Source organism: Mirounga angustirostris, unplaced genomic scaffold (genome assembly GCF_029215605.1).
Source record: "Mirounga angustirostris isolate CCGP_5_RB_7025 unplaced genomic scaffold, mMirAng1.0.hap1 SCAF_2, whole genome shotgun sequence".
NCBI lineage: Eukaryota > Metazoa > Chordata > Mammalia > Carnivora > Phocidae > Mirounga > Mirounga angustirostris.
The window spans coordinates 39,522,603-39,543,974 of NW_026991710.1; the positions used below are offsets into that span (position 1 = coordinate 39,522,603).

The 21,372-nt window shown below is 42.8% G+C and overlaps 1 protein-coding gene across 6 annotated transcripts in view; it reads left to right on the top strand.

Moving 5' to 3' along the window:
* ATP10D (ATPase phospholipid transporting 10D (putative)) overlaps positions 1–21,372 on the top strand; it is a 99,794-nt gene that overhangs the window by 69,610 nt on the left and 8,812 nt on the right. For all 6 annotated transcript variants that reach the window (XM_064584439.1, XM_064584437.1, XM_064584440.1 and 3 more), the window contains 7 exons: positions 1,864–1,990; positions 3,604–3,788; positions 9,071–9,371; positions 10,849–10,925; positions 11,855–11,980; positions 14,760–14,960; positions 19,744–19,824. In XM_064584439.1, the coding sequence (XP_064440509.1) occupies positions 1,864–1,990; positions 3,604–3,788; positions 9,071–9,371; positions 10,849–10,925; positions 11,855–11,980; positions 14,760–14,960; positions 19,744–19,824 (1,098 nt within the window). The remainder of the gene's footprint in view (positions 1–1,863; positions 1,991–3,603; positions 3,789–9,070; positions 9,372–10,848; positions 10,926–11,854; positions 11,981–14,759; positions 14,961–19,743; positions 19,825–21,372) is intronic.

A 21,372-nucleotide genomic window follows, 5' to 3' on the forward strand; every position in this document is an offset into this window, starting at 1 on the left:
AGAGACTGACCTTAATTTTCCCCTAAAGTTCTAAATATTTTTTTCCTTACATGCCTATAAGTCTTTTCTATAAATCCAAGTAATTTTACTAAATGTTATGTCAGTATTGATTATTCCCTTGTTGATAATAATCCTGAGATGTAGTGTATTCTTTCTAAAAAATTTAAGTAATAAGAAAGAAGACAGAGCTCTAAGAAATTGAGGGGTGATATTACCAGAACCTCCCCTGGGGACATGGGAGAAACAGACATGGAGCACTTTAAAGTGAATTGGTCAAGTTTTTATGCCAGTAGGATGTGGTTTGGGTATTGACCAAGTCAAGCTTCTCAGCCCCAATGAGGCTATGCAAGCCTTCCTTCATTGATAAGCCAAGACTTCCCCAGAGCTATCCCTGTAATTATGGCTCAACCACATAGCCAACTGAATACCTGGATAGTGCTTTTTCCTTCAGTGAAAGCTCAACTGCCTGTTTTATTTCAGAGTAGATGAGGGGACAGCAGAAAGGGTGGGGGTCTGCTTAGAGTCTAGTATATAGTATAGAGAGTCTAGTAGGGGTTGAGACAAGAGAAGGATGTCTTATGGAGAGAGAAGAGAGTTAGTTGTAAAGGTATAACAGAGACTTTGATGAACACTGAAGAACATGAAACAAAGAACAACCAGCCCATGTAGGGGAAATATTAGAAAAGAACCAAGAAATTCATCTTGCCACCTCTTCCCTCTTCTCCATATAAACACTCCCCCACCCCACTTTCTCTCCCTCTCTCCCTCTAAACCCTGCATTTAATTTTTGCTGTGTTAGAAGCCAGAGTATCGATTTCCCTCTGTCATTCTGGGCTCTAGTGAGTATAAAAGACAGGGAAATACATGTAGATCAAAGTATCAATGCATGAGTTGCCATCCATTATGATTTCCAAAATACAAGCCTCCTGGAAGCCTGAATTAGAGACTGTAGCTAGGACCTAAGGCAAACATAGGGATCTCTCATTTCTTACCCAAATTCTAGTTCTTACGAGCTGCCTTGGGGAAACTGGGATCTGTTGCAGACTCTTAGTCAACACTTAGTCAACCAGCTGCGTAGAGAATCAAAATCTGCCTCACACACAGTAGAACGAAGAACGGAGTTTCAAGATCAAAGCAAAAGGAGAGAGTTCTGCCTTTTCAAGTGAAATGATCCTGCCCCTGATAAAAATGCAGCCCAGTAGATGTCAAATTCTTCCTAAGTCCAGTAACCTTGTGGGTAAGAGTAAATAGAGAAATTGCCTCACTCCCTCTATTTCATATTGCTTTATGAGAATTGAAACGTAGATTTCTCCCTCTACGGCAACCTAAAGAAAAGGGGAAATGTACCATTGGTTCCTTCTCCAGAAATTCCATTTAGTTTCTTTTGGAAGGGTACGTCCTTGCTTTGTTGTATGGCTTCCTCTCTCTTCTCACCTTTACCAATAACTCACCCATAAACTAATCATCAGACATTATCGGTGGTGCTGCTGGCTACCTAATACCTCAAACTGAGCAATCCTGACACTACTTTCTCAACTGCATCATTAGGATCTTTCTAGATTTAACTACCAAGTGGAGACCTCTTCCAACTGCATACTTCCTGGCTTAATTGAATAGATTAACCCACTTTCATCATATCTGATGCCTAGGATTTCCAAGAGATACTGAGCTAGCGGGTCCATCCATCATCAGTGTTACAGTAGTCTGATCTCAGAAAGCTTGTGACCAGGTGGCATGAGGAATGAACCCGGCATTACCTGGCTTGATATTTTGCTAGTGGTCAGTCAATCCTTGCAGGATCCCACAAGATGATATGGCCTTTCTCATAGCTCTTTTCTCCCCCTTCCCCCCCACCCCCCGTAGGTCATGAGTGACACTGAATATGCAGAGTGGCTGAGGAACCATTTTTTAGCTGAAACCAGCATTGACCACAGGGAAGAATTACTCCTTGAATCTGCCATGAGGTTGGAGAACAAGCTCACTTTACTTGGTAGGTAGACCATGTTGTATCGTCTGAATAGAGAAATTTGGAAAACACTGGATAGCTCTAAGTAGGTTATTCACCAGTGGTTCCCACCCCCCAACTTTGATCTAATAGAGCAAATAGTTCTCTCCACCCTGTCCAGTCTGATCTGTACCCAGTTTCCAATTCTTTTCCTTCTGCTTTCCACTGTAGTGAACTCGACTTCATTTGTGGTGGGATCAGGGTGGTTATCCTTAAGAAGATCATTTAAAACCTGATCACTTAACATAGAATACCAAGTCAAATAAATATCCTGGTTCAAGAGGCTATCCAGTTGAAGTTGATTGCCAGGCATTGGATAAGGTACTTAGTATGTGTGGTCTTTTGAATCTGCACAACAAATCTCTATCTTAGGGGAAATTTAGAGCACAGAGCAGTTCATTGACTTGTTCACAGTCAGATGCTAATAGTTGACAGAGCTAGAAGGAGACTCAGATCTACCTAGTTCCAGGGCCCACGTTCTTTATTCTGTACCCACAACCGGACCAATGAAATTTGTTTCTCTCTCTTCTCTTACTTCCTGATTGCAGCTAAAGTTTGCACAACGGACACCTCTTGTCTCAAACTGAGCTTTATCCTGAAATCATATGGAACACTTTAAAAAATACTGGTGACTGCATCCTTTCTCAGAGATTCTGATTCAGTTGGTCTGACATGTGGCTGGGGTGTTTGAATATTTAAAAGCCCCCCAAGGAATTCTAAGAGGCAGCCAGGGTTGAGAACCACTGTCTCAGAGTCTGGAGATCTGGACTAACATACCAAAAGACCAGTCTCTGAGCTCCATTCCTCTGGTTCACAGAAAAAAAATGATCTCACTTGGTGTGAAGCCAGAAGAGTAATGATACTTGATCTATGTCATTTCTCTTAACAGTGTCTGTAGTATGGGTCCACATTTCCTCATGTGAAATTCCAAACTCAAAAATGCTCTGTGGGTTTAGTGCCGGAACTCATTTGGCTACAGAATCAGGCCTGATTTGTTAAGATTTTATGAGTCTTTATTATCCTAATTAGTATGAACATTTGTAAGTTTTGCTACAGAAATATTAATATGCTTCATCAGCAGATATTTCAAAACATAGATACACTATGTTATCTTTCTAAAATCTGAAAAACTTTTGAATTCCAAAACTTATCTGGCCCCGGTTGGTTTAGAAGACAGACTTACGGACTTGTAATATCTGTTTTCAATGCTCTTTCATAATATAAGCAACATATTGTCAAGGACACTCTTTAAAAGCCTGCCCTTAGCCTTGGGAGCATCACAGAATTATAAAATTATAGAGCAAGGTTAAATAAGTGCCTGAAACTACAAGCTCCCCTCAATTTACAGAGAAGAAAGCTAGGCGAAAGGAGAACAAGTAAGTTTAATAAGCTCAGTGATTCCTAAGGCTTCCTTCCCAAAATACGACATTGTATATGATTTTGGTCTGGGTCTTCACACTTCCTTTGAATGCCTGGAAAATACTGGAGCAATGTGTAGCTCAGGATGGGGTTGCCTAACAGAGTTCAACTGCAGCCTAGATGAGCTTCTGCTGTCTTTGATTTCTCGCAAGCCCTGTTGCACTCTGGCTGTCTTGTAGGTGCTACAGGCATTGAAGACCGTCTGCAGGAGGGAGTCCCTGAGTCCATCGAAGCCCTTCAGAAAGCTGGCATCAAGATCTGGATGCTGACAGGGGACAAGCAGGAGACAGCTATCAATGTAGCTTATGCGTGCAAACTACTGGAGCCGGGTGACAAGCTCTTTATCCTCAATACCCAGAGTAAAGTAGGTATAACGAGATTGAATCCGTCTTTTTGCTTTTTCGTAGCCAGGGGAGCATTTGTGATTTGATGAAGGTAAGGAGAAAAAAAACCCAGTAACCATTAGCTCCTTGATAATTATGTCTTCTACCCAGCAGCCTACCTTGTGCCTTGGAAGGTACCGTAGTTCTTCTAAAGGCTTCACGGTTAAACATTAATTCAAAGGAATTACTGCTAAAGAAAGTTGCCTTTTTATTTTTTTATTTGCTTTTTTTCTTCCCCGCCCCCTCCACATTGGATTTCAAGGGATTTAAGATTTAGCCCATAATGACAAAATGTATCAAGTTCTGGGACAGGAATATACCTCTCTTTCAAATTGAGGGGAAGTGATGATTTCTGTCAGAATCAGGTGAACACATTAATATTTTTATGGTTAATTACAAAAATAGACTCTCAGGATAATTATGCCCTCTAGTGGCAATTCTTAGATATAGTGCTGTTAAGAATATCAAGTTTGAAGAACTGTTTTATGGGAAGGGAAAATTTTTTTTTTTCCCCTTCAGAAGGAATTTAAGAGGTTTGGATCCAGCTTATTTTTTTATAGTTATCCCTGCCTCACCCCCATTAATCTCTAGCACAGGTTCTAATCAGTTAAACAGGCATTTTTTTTTTAAATTTTCCAATATCGTAATATTCTCTGAGATTTGTGCATGTTATTTAATTAGCTTGGAAAACCTTCCTCTCTCCTTTCTCAATAGTCAGACTTAATCAATGACATCCAGGGCGCCTGGGTGGCTCAGTTGGTTAAGCGACTGCCTTCGGCTCAGGTCATGATCTTGGAGTCCCTGGATCGAGTCCCACATCAGGCTCCCTGCTCGGCAGGGAGTCTGCTTCTCCCTCTGACCCTCCCCCCTCTCATGTGCTTGCTCTCTCTCATTCTCTCTCTCTCAAATAAATAAATAAAATTAAAAAAAAAAATCAATGACATCCATTCGCTGACAGCAACCTGCCTCTCAGAAATCCTCTGGAGCTTCTCATCTGGATCACATCTTGGGGCTCTGTCACAGGCTGCCATGTTTGGTTAGCCATGTTTTTAAGGTCAGGCCTCAGCCAATACCTAAGCAGATCGTACATTTTCAGGAAAGAGAATTTTCCTTATTCAACACAGAATGGGTTATCCTTGGCAGTTGGCTGTCGCCCAGACCCATAACCACAACCACCAGGCAGCCCCTACAGTACCAGCAGGGCCTGAGCATAAGAAAATTGTCCATTAGTCATTTTGGTCACTAAAACGGCTGTGCACTAAGGTTGGTAAGCCCCTGGCTCGTGTGCTTGGCCTGCCCGTGACCAGGTATGTGACCGTGGGGAGTTTTCTTCTGGGCCTTTTACTTCACCTGTGATGTAAGAGTAATACCTATTTCATAGGGTCATTGTGGGCATGAAATGAGAAAATATAGATTATAAATTAAACATGCAGTGCCTGGCAGACGGAAGGGGCTCAATGAACATTAAAAAAGAAAAGTCAATTCTTGATGTTTGATTTTGACATTTTTGTGAGTAGTAAAATCATTAGGATTGTAGAACTTACTTGTAAACCTGTGATTTATAGTTAGAGGCATTTAAAACTTAACAATTCAGGAAGTCTTTATGGAGTATCCACTATGGACTGTTCTAAGTGCAAAAAGTAAATTTTTTTTTTTACTATCAAAAGCTATTCTACCTTGTGTGAATTTTCCAGATAACTAAACAGAACACAGTGAACGTAATTTAGTTTTATGGTGACTCAAGTCCAAGCATATAAAATGCCAGGCACATAGTAGGGGCTCAGTCACTGTATTCTTTTCTTTTCTTTTTTTTCCTCCACTTCTTCCTCTCCATCAGGAGATGCTAAGAGTTAACAAAAAGAAAGATCATGGAACCTGCTTTGTCAGTTAGTGAAGAAATTGCTTCTGTGACATTCTAAGTGGGCCACCTGGAAACCAGTAGAGTATCTGGTCATTTTTGTAGTGTAGTACTGCAGCTTTATGAATTTCCATCAGCTCCTGTTCCTAAATTTGCAAGTTGGATTACAGTAAATGTAGCCACTTATAAACTTTACATGGTTTCCATTCTCATAATAGTCTTGGGGTTTTTTTCAGGGCAGGGGGTTAATACAAACCTATCTTGGATTAATTTTTTTTTAAGATTTTACTTATTTGAGGTAGAGAAAGAGAGAGCATGGGTGGGGGGAAGGGGCAGAGGGAGAGGCAGAAGCAGGCTCCCTGCTGAGCAGGGAGCCCGATATGGGGCTCGATCCCAGGACCCTGAGATCATGACCTGAGCCGAAGGCAGGTGCTTAACCGACAGAGCCACCCAGGCGCCCCCATATCTTGGATTATTTACTGCCTTGTGATACATAAAGCCCTTTCGGGATCCATCATTTAATTTTTTAAGTTTTATTTTTATGATTTCATTTAAAAATTTCTCCTGAGATAGTAACTCTTTATTTTCATGTTAATTAGAATCTATAACAGACTTTCTCATACAAGATCTTACTTGACAGTTATAAAGGGTAGACAGATCAGATAAAATTATCCTCATTTTTATAGTCTGAAACTCCAAAAGGTTGTGATTTGTCTAAGTATCCCCAGCTGATTACGTGTCAAGTGTACATTTTGTATTGTATTATATATTATGTAATCTGTATTTACCTATCTATAGTTATTCTCATTATTCATGGGGTTAAATTCTATAAAGTTGTCCTAAACACTGCATTAGTGAATATGGAACCATTACCCCTGGGGGGAAATATAGGTTCCCATAGGCCTTTGGTCACAACATTTTGTTTTGTCAACCAGTCAATATATAACTTTATTCCACGTGTGTTTCTGTTTAACAACAACTTACTCTGTGTGTATAGTTGATTCAGTAACATCGAATTCATGGCCAGCAGCACCATAACTCATGCCTGCCTGAAGCTTATCTAACACACATACTTTCTCTGCAAGGCACATCACAACCTTCTTGTACATAGGATCACTAGACAGCACTTCGGCACTGGGCATGGAGGCCATTTAAACCACAAAATCAACAAAAAGCGGAAACATACAGAAAATGTGTCACCAAACAGTGAAAGGGACACTTATTTACGGTATGGGAGCTGACGTATGAAGACAGAGCATCTCCTCATTCAGTGGCAGCTGGAATCCTATCACATGACTCAAATTTTTCTCTCTGTGCATGTCCACAAATGACCACAAAAGCACTACAAATACTGATGATAGCATTCCAGATAAATTTTAGCAAGTAGGTGAATTCACATATATGGAATCTGCAAATAAGGAAATTGAGTATGTGTGTGTATATTTATACATATTTCTATAATGAAAATGTAATTTATAAAACTAAATATATACTCGAAAGGATAAAAACATCTATAATCATTCTAGAATCATAAAACTACAGATAATTTAGGTTTATATTTTGGAGGGCATCCACTCAAGACTATTCTGTGCACTATGAGCATGCAAAGTCTGTATTTATAGTATTGTATTTTTTCACTTAATGTATACCTTCAATATCATCATGTTGATATGCTGATTTTCAATGACTTCAGGGTGTGTTACCTTCTAAATGTATCATTTTAATGTAACCAAACTCTAGAAGGTTTTTAAAAATAATCTTTTGCTGTTACGTGTTGAGCCTATGAAGGGCATATTTGATTCGCCTTCACACATTTTTTCCTAGGAGGTTTTTGAGGTGTATAGGATCAGATTTGTTCCTAAGGTACAGGTTGCTGGGTAGCTCCGTTTTAAAAGTTGGACCTCTTGGGTGCCTGGCTGGCTCAGTTGGGTAAGCATCTGCCTTCAGCTCAGGTCAGGATCCCAGGGTCCTGGGATCGAGCGCCATATCAGGCTCCCTGCTCAGTGGGGAGCCTGCTTTTCCCTCTCCCCCTCCCCCTGCTTGTGCTCATTCTCTCTCTCTCTCGCTATCAGATAAATAAAATCTTTAAAAATAAAAGTTGGAACTCTTTTTTTTTTTTAAGATTTTTTATTTATTTATTTGACAGAGAGAGCGAGAGCAGGAACACAAGCAGGGGGAATGGGAGAGGGAGAAGCAGACTCCCCGCCGAGCAGGGAGCCCAATGCAAGGCTTGATCCCGGGACTCTGGGATCATGACCTGAGCCGAAGGCAGACGCTTAACGACTGAGCCACCCAGGCGCCCCTAAAGTTGGAACTCTTGTGTGTAGCTTCTGTAGTTATTAAGTCTTTGTAGTGTCAAGCTACGTATCCATATCTACTTCCCTATCCATTTGATTTCGTTGTGGGTTGAGAAATGCTTAATTAAACAGCATTTGAAATAAGAGTGAATGACCTCTGAGTGAGGGATTCTCTTACGAATCAACTTTCAATTTTGTTTGTTTTTTTCTTTCAGTCTTAATGTCTAAACTTAAATGCAAGACTCCTGGATTTTGTTAGGTTCTGTCCTTGGTGGTCACTTGACACAGTAATTTCTGGATAATTTTATTGTTAGTCTTCTTGAGTAGAATCCGTCCAGTGAGTATTCATTGTCTGATGTGGCTCTCTTTTAGGCATTGTGAAGGCTTCAAAAGTAAATTAAAAATGATCTCTGTAGTATTTCCTGACTATGTGGGGGTGAGGAGAGTGGAGGGAAGCACACAAACCAAACATGACAAGCACCACTGAGAACATCTCAACCAGAATGTAAGCTCCATGAGAGCAGGGATTTTTTGTGTGTGTGTGCTCGTTGACCAATCCCCAGCACCTAGGATGTTTTCTAGTATAAGGTGGTTTCTCAATAAATATTCAGTGAATGAATGAATGAATGTTGTCCAAAAGAAGATAAAAGTACTAACTATTGCTTTAAATTCTGTGCCATGCCTACACGAGGAGCTTTGCACATGTTCTCTCCCTTATTCTTCACAATGACATTACCATGTGTAGACATTTGCATTTTTCACGTGAGAAAGTTGAGGCTCAGAGAGGTGACATAATTTGCCTCGAGTCAAGCATAGTGAGTGTAGAAAAAGACCAAAGGGCTCTTGAGAATCCCTGTGTGAGAAGGGAAATTGTACAAATAAAGAAATTCTACGTTATTTTTTTTGTTGTAGAACCGGGAGTGAGATGTGTTCTGTCCTATTCACTGGTCCCCACATATACACGGAAATCTCTGCAGAAGAGCTGGGAGGTCTTCAGAAGTAGCTAATTACTCACTAGCCTTGACACAGCGGTGGCTAAAGTTAAATTTAGCTGGATATGGCCGCCAGGGGAGCCCTGAGCCTAACTGTCTTGGCCTCTTGTTTCAAGGATGCCTGTGAGACGCTGATGAGCACCATTTTGAAAGAACTTCAGGAGAAGAATCCCACCTCTCCAGAGCGAGCATCCCTAAGGGAAGGCTTACAGCACACACAGGACTGCGGGCTTCGGGCTGGCCTCATCATCACTGGGAAGGCCCTGCAGTGCACCCTACAGGAGGGGCTGCAGAGGCAGTTCCTGGAGCTGACTGCCTGCTGTCAGGCCGTGGTCTGCTGCCGAGCCACCCCCCTGCAGAAGAGCGAAGTGGTGAAGCTGGTTCGCAGCCATCTGCGGGTGATGACGCTGGCCATCGGTGAGTGGGGAGGGGATCCAGCCGCGGGCTGCTCACTCTCCTGCCCCACCGGGGGATTGATTCTTCTGTCTGTCCTTCCTTCCGTGTGTCCTACGTCCGTTTACCCTTCTGTCTGTCCTTTTCCACCCCCACATTCCTTCCCCCTTTTCTCCCTTCGTACTCTCTGCCCCCTACTCCCTCCCCCTTTCTCTTCCTCACCTCTTTGACCACCCACTATGAACCACGGGGTAGGGGTGTGACATGGAAAGCAATACGGTAGGGCCTTGGGTTGCATGTCAGAACCCCAGATCAACTAAGTTAAGGAGGGTAAATGTACTGAATCATAGAATTGAAAAGTCTTAAGAGTGCCACCTTGAGAAAAGTTAAATTCAGGGGCATGAACAAATCATTTATGCATTCATTCAACAGGTATTTATTGAGTGCCTTCCGTTTACCGGACATTTTGCTAGGCAGTGGAGATAAAAGAGTGTATACAGTGGACAAAGTACTTTTTCCTTGAGCTTACATTCAGTAGGAGGCATATAATAAAAAATGAAACAAAACAAAAAAGGCATAAATATATATCAGGCAGTGACAAGTGCTATTAAAAAAAATAAAAGCAGAGCCAGGATATGTAGAACGCTGGGGGGACAGGAGGAGGGCTGCTAACTTCAGTGTTTTTCCAAGACCGTATCACTGAGAAGGCTGCATGTGGGCAGAGACTTGAAGAGAATGATAAGGGAGCCATGGGAAATCTGAGGGGAGGACATTCCTGGTGAGGACAGGGAAAGTGAAGGCCATGGGCCAAGTTGTTTTTTTTTTTAGTGGGGGGAGGGAGAGGGAGAGAGAGAATCTCTCTCTTCCTTGAGTTCCCAAGGAAAATCAGGATACTGAAAACAGGTGAATGGTTGGTGGGTAGTTGGGAACAACAAATGTTCATCACCAACAGGAATGTAATACTTCCCCTTAAGAAGCTTCCAGTATGTTGGGGAGACCAAGAACTATATAGCAACCATAATATCATATGTATGATATAGCACTGGAGTCCAAGGAAGAGGCATCTAATCTAAAGGGAATATGAAGGTTTCCCAGAGGAAGTGACATCTGAGCTGAGGGCAAGAGCAATGGAAATCCAGCCCCGAGAGGTGGGGGTGATGAGGCCAGTGTTACAAGGATACAGAAACCACATGTGCGGTGGCTGGAAGGAGCAGAGATATCTGGAAAATTGAAAGTAAAGTTAGTGGCACGGAAAAGAGGGAGATCAGTCCAGATAGGTGCCTTAGCGTGAAAGATTTTAAGGCATTACTGAGTTTAGAATTCTTCCTGATGGCAGCGGGATGCGACATGTAATGTCTGTTTCACTAGCTTCCAGGTAACTTGCAGACTTGGGATAAACTTTGAAGGATTTGTTTGCTTGAGTGGTCACTGTTGCTTTGCAGAGTTTGCGTCTTCTCTTTGCCTTTCATATGCTTCTTGCCTTTTCTTCGGTCTCCTGAAGGTGATGGTGCCAATGATGTTAGCATGATTCAAGTGGCAGACATTGGGATTGGGATCTCAGGTCAAGAAGGCATGCAGGTGAGTGGATTTCGTGCACCCAAGTACCGTGAACTTCACCTGCCCATCCAAGGGCAACATTCCCACGGTGAAATCTCTGTGTAAAGTGAGGCCGGCCGTGGCTAGATCAGGAGTGGGAGACAGGAATTATGTCTATTGATTATTTACTGCGTGAGTACTGGGGTGTTTTCCTGGGTAATTCTAACTGCGTGCTCATTCAGTTTAAAATCTATAGCTCCTCTAGATCCTAATAATATATATATTTAGCCCTGCCGTAACTGTGTGACTTTGGACACCGATGAAAGCTACTAAAGTAGGATTTGAATAAAAGACCTACAGACCTCAAGAGGGAGGGAGGAAGATGGTACTTGAGAATGAGGGAGAGGGGAGGGTCCTATCTGTACGTGTGTGTGCGCACATGTGTGCATATTGGATAGTGTGTTTGGGCACAAAAGTCCGATAAAAGCTTGTCCAAAGACTGCTTTTCATGTATGGAGCAAACGCCGTCAGAGGAAGATCGGACATGAGGCTTGGGGTTTTCAGAGAATTGTAAATTATGACATTCTCTGCAAACCTTGAGAAATTCATGAAGTCATGACTACGGTCCTTTCAATATTCTTCTCATTGAGGAGAAGCGGATGCCAATGGCAGCGCGTGGCGTTCTTGCTAAGGGAGCTGCTTTCCAGGAAAGTACATTTGCCAAAATTCCATCCCGAGTGGGATCCAAAGAGAAGTCTTGTTTCGTGGGACCCTACTGGAAAGCTGACTGTGGCTCTGTGTTCATGAGTTTCTGTTTGTTTGGGTTTGCTTTGTTTTGTGTGGGTCTGCACGGACGGTTTAAACAACAGATTGGACCGGTCTCAGCCTGCCGATGGTCAGGCTGCCCGGCTGCGTCTGCGTTAACATGTCCCATGGCTCACGGTGGCGTCCTGTCCCCGTTACCTTTGCAGGCGGTGATGGCCAGCGACTTTGCCATTGCTCAGTTTAAGCATCTCGGCAGGCTCCTGCTTGTCCACGGGCACTGGTGTTACACACGACTCTCCAACATGATTCTCTATTTTTTCTACAAGAACGTGGTACGTAGCTCTGGAGAATTTGTCCCTTCCCCCCTCCTCCCTTTCTTCTCCTGCTTGCGGAAGGGATGGCGAGGAAGGCCCTGAGTGAGGCTGCTTGGCTTACTGATGTTTGGGAAGCTGCCAGGAGCACTCGGGCCGCCGTCCTGGAAATAATCTGGGGACGCGCTACGGTTCAGCCACTGACAGCAAATCGCTGGGCTTGTCCCTCTGCCGGCATTTCCTATTCCCTGTGCTTTTCCATTCAATTAAGTCCTGTCTGGTTCATTTAAGACCCAGTTTTTGACCTTCCGTGGAAAGGTGGTGGCAAGCAGAATTAGGAAATGTTTAATGCTGTCAGTAGAGAATGAGAAGGTTTGCTTCCATTTTCCAGGAGATAGCAAAAACTATCTGCTGTCCTCAGACTGATGTTCCATGTTGTATATTGAAGACACAGATGCCGCTGAAAACCCAGGATCACGCCTTGGCCTGTAGCTGGCTAACACAAGTGAAGAATTTTCTAGCAAGCCTGTAAAATGGATTTGCGCTTGGTGGCCAGGGAACTTAATTTTGACTATGTCATTCCTAAAGGGGCAGAATTTGATGAGAAGCCCTAGCTTCTAATCTTTGGCATGCCGTTTAAATTTCAGTCTCCTCTTTTATAAGATCATGTGGACCTTAGATTGCTTCACTTAAGTTCCTTCTACCTGGAGTGATTATGTAAAAATGTCACGATTTTCTAGACCAAATTTATTTTTAGCCTTCAAAGTCCATAGGTAGCGTGTTAATAGTAAACATCAATTTATATCACTCTCTTGAAATACCACCTTTGGGGAAAAAAAATAACTTCAATAGGTCATTTTACATATATTCCAGATGTGTAATTTAGATGTGTGTGTGTGCGTGTGTGTGTGTCAGCAGAACCTTTTTTTTTTGTCTTATCACACAATGAACTTTTTTAAAATTCCAGGACTTAGTAGTGGTCACTGACTTTTAGGGAGGAGCCTCTTTCCCAAGTGATTTTTTTTTTTTTAATACTTCTGCATTTTTCTTTTTTTTTTTTTAAGATTTGTATTTATTTATTTATTTATTTGAGAGAGAGGCAGCAAGAGAGGGAACACAAGCAGAGGGAGTGGGAGAGGGAGAAGCAGGCTTCCCGCTGAGCAGAGAGCCCGATGCGGGGCTTGATCCCAGGACCCTGGGATCAGGACCCTGGGATCATGACCTGAGCCGAAGGCAGTCGCTTAACCAACTGAGCCACCCAGGCACCCCTGTACTTTTGTATTTTTCTACCTGCCCCTCTTGTGGGCAGCCCACGCCCTCCCCTTTCCTTTTAAGCCCAGATTAAACCCAGAGGGTAAGCAACATTAATATTAGGAAGAGAGGTGTCATATGCTCTTGGAGAGTGGGGCAGTGTGTATGAGTAGGCACTCCATCACCAGGGAGCAAGGACCCTGCGGTCTTCTGCTGTGTAACCCTCAGTGGCCATTCACACTGATACTCTCCTGACTTACTTCTGCCTCTTACTAACCTAGCAAGACAGTGAATGTTTTGTAAACTATGGAGAAGAACGCCAGTATCAGAAGCCATCAGGTAACTTACCTTTCTGAGACTGTGGTTCTTAGATCTTAGAAAACTTTTGAGATACTGATGAAGACTATGAATTCATTCCCCAAAACACATGTACCCCAAATTGATACATTTCCAGGGGCAGGGCACAGTGTGTGTCCATCGACCCTAGATTTAAGAAACTCTGTCCTAAGGATTGTGGCTCCTATCCTAAAGTATTCTAGTGCATCTAGAATGCCAACAATAACATCTTCATACTTGTAAGGCACTTTACAGGTCAAGAGCACCTTCTAAGTGGATCCTGATACTAAGCTCTGGGGTGGTATAATTCTCATTTTCCAGATGAGGAAATCAAAATTCGGAAAGGTTAGGAAAATGGCCTAAAGTGGAAAAAAGCAGCAGGAAGTGTCTTCAGGCCCTGAGTATGACTGCTAAATTCAAGGGCGGTGCAGGTGAACTCTGGATCTCTAATCTCACAAATCTAAGGCCAGAGTCCTTTCCTGGGGCCTGCCTTGCTTGAGGGCACAGAGCTTTAGCTCTCATGGGCCTAGTTCATCTGCGACTCAATACTGGAGGAAACACTGTGGGATGCATATTTCCAGCCTCCAGGGCGACCACCTGTGCGGGTTTGCCTGGGACTGTCCCGGTGTTAGCAGGGAGAGTCCTTGTCCTGGGAATCTCCTCCATCCCGGACTCACTGGGATGGTTGGCTACCCGGCTGGCACCACTAAAAAGTAATTTTGAACCTAGAAAGCAGGAAGATGAATATCTGTTGTGTGCCTGCTACATACCAGGCCCGGGGCTAGGATCTCTCCATGTAGAAGCGGTGTCTCAGTCTGAATACTGGCTCTGTTACTTACTAGCCAGATGACTTTGGGCAAGTTCCTTAGCCTCTCTGTGCCTCAGCTTCCTCATCTGTAAAATGGGGCCACAGTAACTCCCAAGTTGTTAGGAGGGTTGAACAAATTATTTGTAAAGCTCTTAGAACAGGGCCAGAGCTACACAGCGAGGGGCGTGCGTGTGTGTGTGCACGTATGTGTGTATACGTATGTAGGGTTTTCCTTTAATAAAACACGAATCCCAAAAAGACGGCAAGGCAAGTTGTGGTCTTCCATTTGGTGAGGGGGAGAGAGGCTGGGATCACGCAGCTGACAGTGGCAGCGTGTGGCTTGTGCGCTCATGCACACGTGGCTGTTTGTTTCTAAGATGCAAATGTTCCCTCTTGTGTCCCTAGGCCTATGTGAACCTCCTTTTCTGGTACCAGTTCTTTTGTGGATTTTCAGGAACCTCCATGACTGACTACTGGGTGTTGATCTTGTTCAACCTCCTTTTCACCTCCGCTCCTCCTGTCATTTATGGCGTCTTGGAGAAAGATGTGTCTGCAGAGACCCTCCTGCAGCTGCCGGAACTTTACAAGGGTGGTCAGAAATCAGAGGTAGGTGCCGAGGCAGAAATGCCGGGACCGAGACGCATCTGCCGTGCAAGCCAGGGCGCGTTCCAGTGAGCCCAGCTCCATGAGTATGCTCCCTTCAGGACTGCTTCACACTCTCGGCATTGCGGGGCTGTTACAGAACATCTCTGCTAACACGGCAGATACGAAGTTACTTGCTTCTGAGGTGAACAGAGGTACAACTGCGGAAGGTCTTAGGTACTTATCTGAAGAAATCTGGCATTTCCACAGCTCTTGATGTCTAGGATTTGCTAGACCTCACTGTGCCATCTCTTGTGTGAACTACTCAACCTCCCCTGTCTCATTTATCTCCACAGAACTTTTTGAGGGAGAACCTGGTATTGTACCCATTCTAAGATGAAGAATCTGAATTTCAAAGGGGCTCAGTAATTTTTCCAAAAATCTCACAAAATTTTCCAAAAATCTCAAAAATGGGTTATGTTTAGCTCCAGAGGTCACACTCTGAACCAATACACTCTGATTAAAGGGGGAAAACTGAAAGAGAGATGATAGCAAATGCTCAGTTGGAAAATTTTAACCAGGAACTTGGCACGCACTGAATTTGTAGTGACGTCAAGAGGTCTATCTGAAAACCGTTGAAAGTATGAGACAGGAGAGTGAGTTAGACGGGGGAGAGAGATACAGATGGAGGACTTATCATTACAAAGCAACAAGGGGTAGGGGGAGTCAAGAGAAAATATATGCAGTGAAAAGAGAGCCCAGCATCAAGGACTGATATTAGAGGAAAAACAGGAAGAACCACTAGGAAAGAAGAGACTGGAAAAGTGCGCAATAAGTAATGACAATAAATTACACAATTTCTATATCCTCAAGATCTAGAGCAATCGTTGCCACAGAGTTGGTGCTTGATAGCTATTTCTCTTGTTGTCGTCGTTGTGGCGTGATCTGAATGGCTTCCTGTCCCTAAAGCCAAGCCCTGGCCTCTACTTAATTGATCTTCATGCTACCTGTCTCCCTCTGATGGATCACTGATACCTGTCCCCCCTTCCTAATGTTCTCTCACTGTCCTCATTTTCTCTTACCTAGAGGATTGTGGTTGCTAATTACTTGGGCTAGCTGTCTCACAACTCTTTTCTTTCTTATTTATCTTCTACAAAATTAATAATAATAAAGCACTTATGAACGTTTATGTAACGCCTCCAAATGCCAGGCACTATTCGAAGTGCTTGATATACATAAATCTAATCCTCAAAACGACCCTGCACGTCAGTGCTCTCGTTACCCACTGTGTAGACGAGGACAGTCCGTCACAGGAAGGTACTTTCAGTAATGAGCCCATGTCACAGAATTCAAGGGCGGTGCAGGTGAACTCTGGATCTCTAGCCCATGCTCCACCGTTACGTGGGGCTGCAGAAAGAACACTGGTGCTGTCTTCAGTCCCTGGGTCTCCTCCCGCCTCCGCTGTGCTGTTCCATGGCCAGAAATCCAAAGTGCGCTCACAAGTGCATGGTCAGGATCACAGGGACTGAGGAAGGCCAGGAACCTATAGATGCCTGTAAGTGGGCAAAGCTGAGGTATCCCCAAATTGTAGTCAGATATTCTAGTCTTGAGAGGAAGACTCTGTTAGTCCGGACCCTTTCAGCTGCAAGTGACAGAAACCAGCTCCAACTGGCTTAGTAAAAAAGATCATGTTCTTGTTGACCAGGCCTGGGACATTTATTGTTCCTGAGGACAGAGCTGAATCACATGGACAGGATTGGGAAGAAGGGTTTTCTAGAGAAGTACTGGGCAGGCAAAAATCAGACCTACCATGAGAAATCTGTGTGTTGTGCTTCACTCATAGTTCTAAAGACGCTGACCCAGATCAGTTAGAAATAATGGGTTATGTTTAGCCTGAGTTTAAATTCTGGTTCTGTGGTGTGTGACCTTGGTAAATGATTTAACTTGCCTGTTCTTCTGTTTCTTTATGGAGATGATGTGAGGATCAAGTAAGATAAAAGTTCCAGCTATATTAAGCTCTCAGTGTTGTTATTTTTACCCCCTCCTCAGAATTAACCAGAAATTTGAGGAAATCCCAAATTTAAAGTGTGTTTATTTTCATCAGTCTAACTTTATTCTGACTTGAACTTCCTTTCCAGGCTGGGGAGTAACTTAATGTCTGCAGGCTACCTGCTGCAGCCAACACAGGGAAGTCACACGTTCAACTTTCAGGGAAGAAGAAATTCTCGTAATCCTTTAATATCATCTAGTCCATTTAGATCAAGGAACTAAATGGGATTTTCCAAAGGAATCCAGTCTGACTTAAAGTTCAAGGCCAGGTTGCAGGGATGGGTGATTGATATTAATGAAGGTTGTCTTATAACCCCTGGCCTAAATTCAATTCCAAGTCCATTGGAGAAAGAGAAGTGAGGGGGATCTTCAGAGTTTTTAGAGCTGGGGTTTTAAAAACCCATTTGTACAGACTGATTGGTTCTTACCCTTGGAAGAGTTGAGGTCACTGTTTCCTGTTGTTGAACCCTGTTATCCATCCTTTACACACGTTGTTCTGTTGAGCCGGCCAGTTTCATAATACATGGTAATAGCAGGCAGATTCCCAGCATGTGGCTATTGGGAGAAGGTCATGGATTTCATTGAGTTTACCTTCCAGAAGAGTTGTCCTTTCTTTGACCTTGGCCTTCAAACGAATTCTGTTTTATGCTTGGGCCATTTCCTGTCTTCGGCATCATGAAATATACTCTCTAGGGTTACGGAATGTCTCCCCAGAGGAGATGATCTGAAAGGCTGCAACAGAGGCCTCCCTCCCGAGAAGCAATCATCTGTTACCCGTCTCTCCTCACCCACACAGCCACCTTTCCTGGCTTTGACGTCGTGTCCACATTTTCCCTTTCAGATTCCAGGAGATCCCATGAGTTCATCTCGCCAGCCTCTCATTTATCTTTTCCTGTCCTTTGCTTCCAGAGTCCCCCGACTCACAGGACTGTGGAGTAATTATGCTTTTACCTTTTTTGCTCTAGGGTTTTTTGAGCAGCTTCCATTCTTCCAGTAGCTTGAAGTTACATTTTAGCTTATCCCCAAATTGTTCGCTCTTGTCTAGTAGCATTTTGGTTGCCCCTTTGATTCTACCACATTCTCTTCTGTCATTTGTGCTTCTGCTTAGATTTTTATGAACCTTTGGATGAAGAAAGGTAGAACATCCCACCATTTTTAAGGAGGAAACAGTAAAAAAAGATACAGGGAAAAGGAACAGTAACAGTAACAATATTAGAAACAACAAATCCTCATTGCTTTGATTTTCCAGAGGATGAAGAGGGTTTTTTTTTAAAGAATAGATTTTAAAATTCTAAGTATAGCGTATTGAAGAATAGAAGAACGAATGTGGAGAATTTGCGTATTTACAAAACTTTGTTATTTAGAAGACAATTGCTTATTTCCAAAGAAATGCCATCCCTTTCACATTTGGAAGGAAATAAGACTGAGAACATGTTAAGAAAAGAGAAGACTAGCTCAAGGATATAATATATGTGTTGCCATTTTTGTCCATGGCATATATCACTAATAAACCAAAACACTCGGTTGTTCCTCCGGGGTCTGGACGCAGCCTCAGAATCCTTCTGCACACACATCAACATTCAAACAGAGATGGCTCTTGTTTGAAAACCTGTTTTCCATCACTTGATTAGTGTCTCTACTTGAACTTTCTCTTTTTTTCTGTACGCTTTTGGTTAGAAGCAGTTCAGCATGTGAAAAGTTATGTAGGAATAGTTTATTAATCCAACAAATACTTACTGAGTACTTGTTATGTACCAGGTACTGTTTTAATCACTTGCATAAAAAAATCAGAGCCCCACTGTATGAAGTTTGCATTCTGTTGAGAGAACCAGAAAATCATTAGGTAAACAAATTAAACTATTTCCGATGGTGATGAGAGATTTCTAAGGATGCCATGGTAGTAAGTGATGGGATGGGCATAACTTTTAGACTGGTCTGGGAGTGCCTCAGTGAGGAGATGATATTGAGCTAGGATGTGAATAATGAAGAGCGGGTCATGTGGGAGGTCACGTGGGAGGTCCAGAGAATCCTGGCAGAGAGAAGAGCACAGGAGAAGCCCCAGGGAAAGAATGGGTCTGGCAAGTTTGAAGAATAGAAGGTGCCTGTGGTAGGATCATAGTGGATGAGGATAAGAATGGGAGGGTGGGACCCTGGAGAGCAGGGGCTCCAGTGGGCAGACCCTCCAGGACATTACAGGCCGTGGGAAGGAACTTAAGTTGTATTGGAAATGCAGCGGAGCGGCATTGGAGGGGGGGTCAGTTTGATTAATTAGGGAGGTGGCATGACCTGATTTATAGCTTTTAAGAACCTTCTGACCGCTGTGGAAGATTGGATTAGGGATAGGAGAAGAAGCAAAGAAGCCAGTTAGGTGGTTATTCAGTCATTCATAAAGAGAGTTGATGGTGAAGGAGAATGGAAACAGAAGTAGATGGATTTGGAGAAGTTTTTGAAATGGCACTTTCTGATCAATAGGAAATGGAAAATCAGTACTACTATCCCTATTTCAAGTAGATTCCAGGTTGATCCAATGATAGAAGCGACATGAGTTGAAGAGAGTTCCTCCATGGACTTTTTCACCTATTATTCAACTTCACACCATATTCTTCTACCACTATTTACAAATCTCACCTGTTTTGTGAGTAAGAGAATAAAGGAATATAATCTTCTCAGAGAAGCAAAAACAATTATTGGCTTGTGTTGTTCCTTGACATTGCTTTGACTCTTATTAATCCCTCCACAATATCTATTTCATTTTCAGGCATACCTACCCCTTACCTTCTGGATCACCTTGTTGGATGCCTTTTATCAAAGCCTGGTCTGCTTCTTTGTGCCTTACTATGTGAGTCCTTATTCACTCAAAGTGTGTGTTATTAATGAATCAGTGATGCTTCTTTGTTGCTCTTTTCAGCATATGGAATGGATATATTAGGGTATCTTGCTCATATAATCAAGTTGATCATTAACTGACTAAATTATAAAGTCCTACCCCAAATATGTTAGACAATGGATTAAATTTGGAGAGAAGTACATAGCTGACTCCTCATGAGTCTCCTTTTTAGTCCTGTGCTGCTTGATAGATTTTGTAAATGACCTGGATAAAATTGAGAGTCCAGGCATATAATGAGATGAGTCAAAATCGGAGAGGCAAAGTCAGAATATGGAATCAATTATTAGTGAGTGTTGGGCTAAATCTACTAGGATGATATTCATAGTATTAAATTTAAGTTCTTATAAATAGTCTCTCCAAAATAAAAAACCTGTTTTATAGGTGAAGAATAGAAGAAATGTGACTAAACAAAACATGTATAAAAATGAATTTTAAAATTCAGGCCAATCCCAAGCACAAAGCAGCGTGATATAACTGCCCACCCATATATACCCCTACCCAGAAGAAAACACTGGTTTGATCATGGATTGGTGTTAACAAAAGCACAGTATTAAGAATGAAAAAAAAATTGATAAACTCTAAGTTAACAACCTCAGTTCTTTAGTTCTTTATTTAAACAAAATGACTTGAATTTGCCAGCTAGAGTATTCTGGGTATACTGCATTTCAAGAGGGATACAGATAAGGCAATCTGAAGGTAAGCAGAAGAGAGCAAGTAGAATTGTGAAAGGTCAGAAAATTGTGTCCTTGGAAGAAAACTTTAAGGGTTTGAGGACATATACATAGGAGAGGAGGGGATATTTACTTAGCAGAGATCATACACTCAGGATGGCCTTTTTTTTTGAGAGAGAGAATGAGCACATGCACAAGCACAGGGAGAGGGAGAGAGAATCCCAAGCAGACTGCGCTGAGTGCAGAGCCCAGTGCAGGACTCGATCCTAGGACCCCGAGATCACGACTTGAGCCAAAAGAAGTGAGTCAGATGCTCAACCAACTGAGCATCCCGGTGCTGCTCTGGTAGCCTGAATAGCTACCTCAAAGTTTTGCAGCTCTATTAAATGGGACATATTTGATATTTTTCTATACCTCAAAGAGCCAGAAGTGTAAGTAAAAGGTTCCAGGAAGGGGCTCCTGGGTGGCTCAGTTAAGCAACTGCCTTTGGCTCAGGTCATGATCCCAGGGTCGTGGGATTGAGCCCTGCATCGGGCTCCCTGCTCAGCGGGAAGCCTGCTTCTCCCTCTCCCACTCCCCCTGCTTGTGTTCCCTCTCTCACTGTCTCTCTGTGATAAATAAATAAATAAACAAACAAACAAGCAAGCAAGTAAAGTAAGTACGTACGTAAGTAAGGTTCCAGGAAGATGAATTATGGCTCAGGATAAAGAGGCATTCCAACTGAAAAGTTCAAAGATTAGATGGCCCAAGAGTCAGTCTCTCTTTCGGAAATGTTCAAGTTTATCCTAAATGACCCTTTAATGAGCAACACTGAAGAAGGGACTCCATC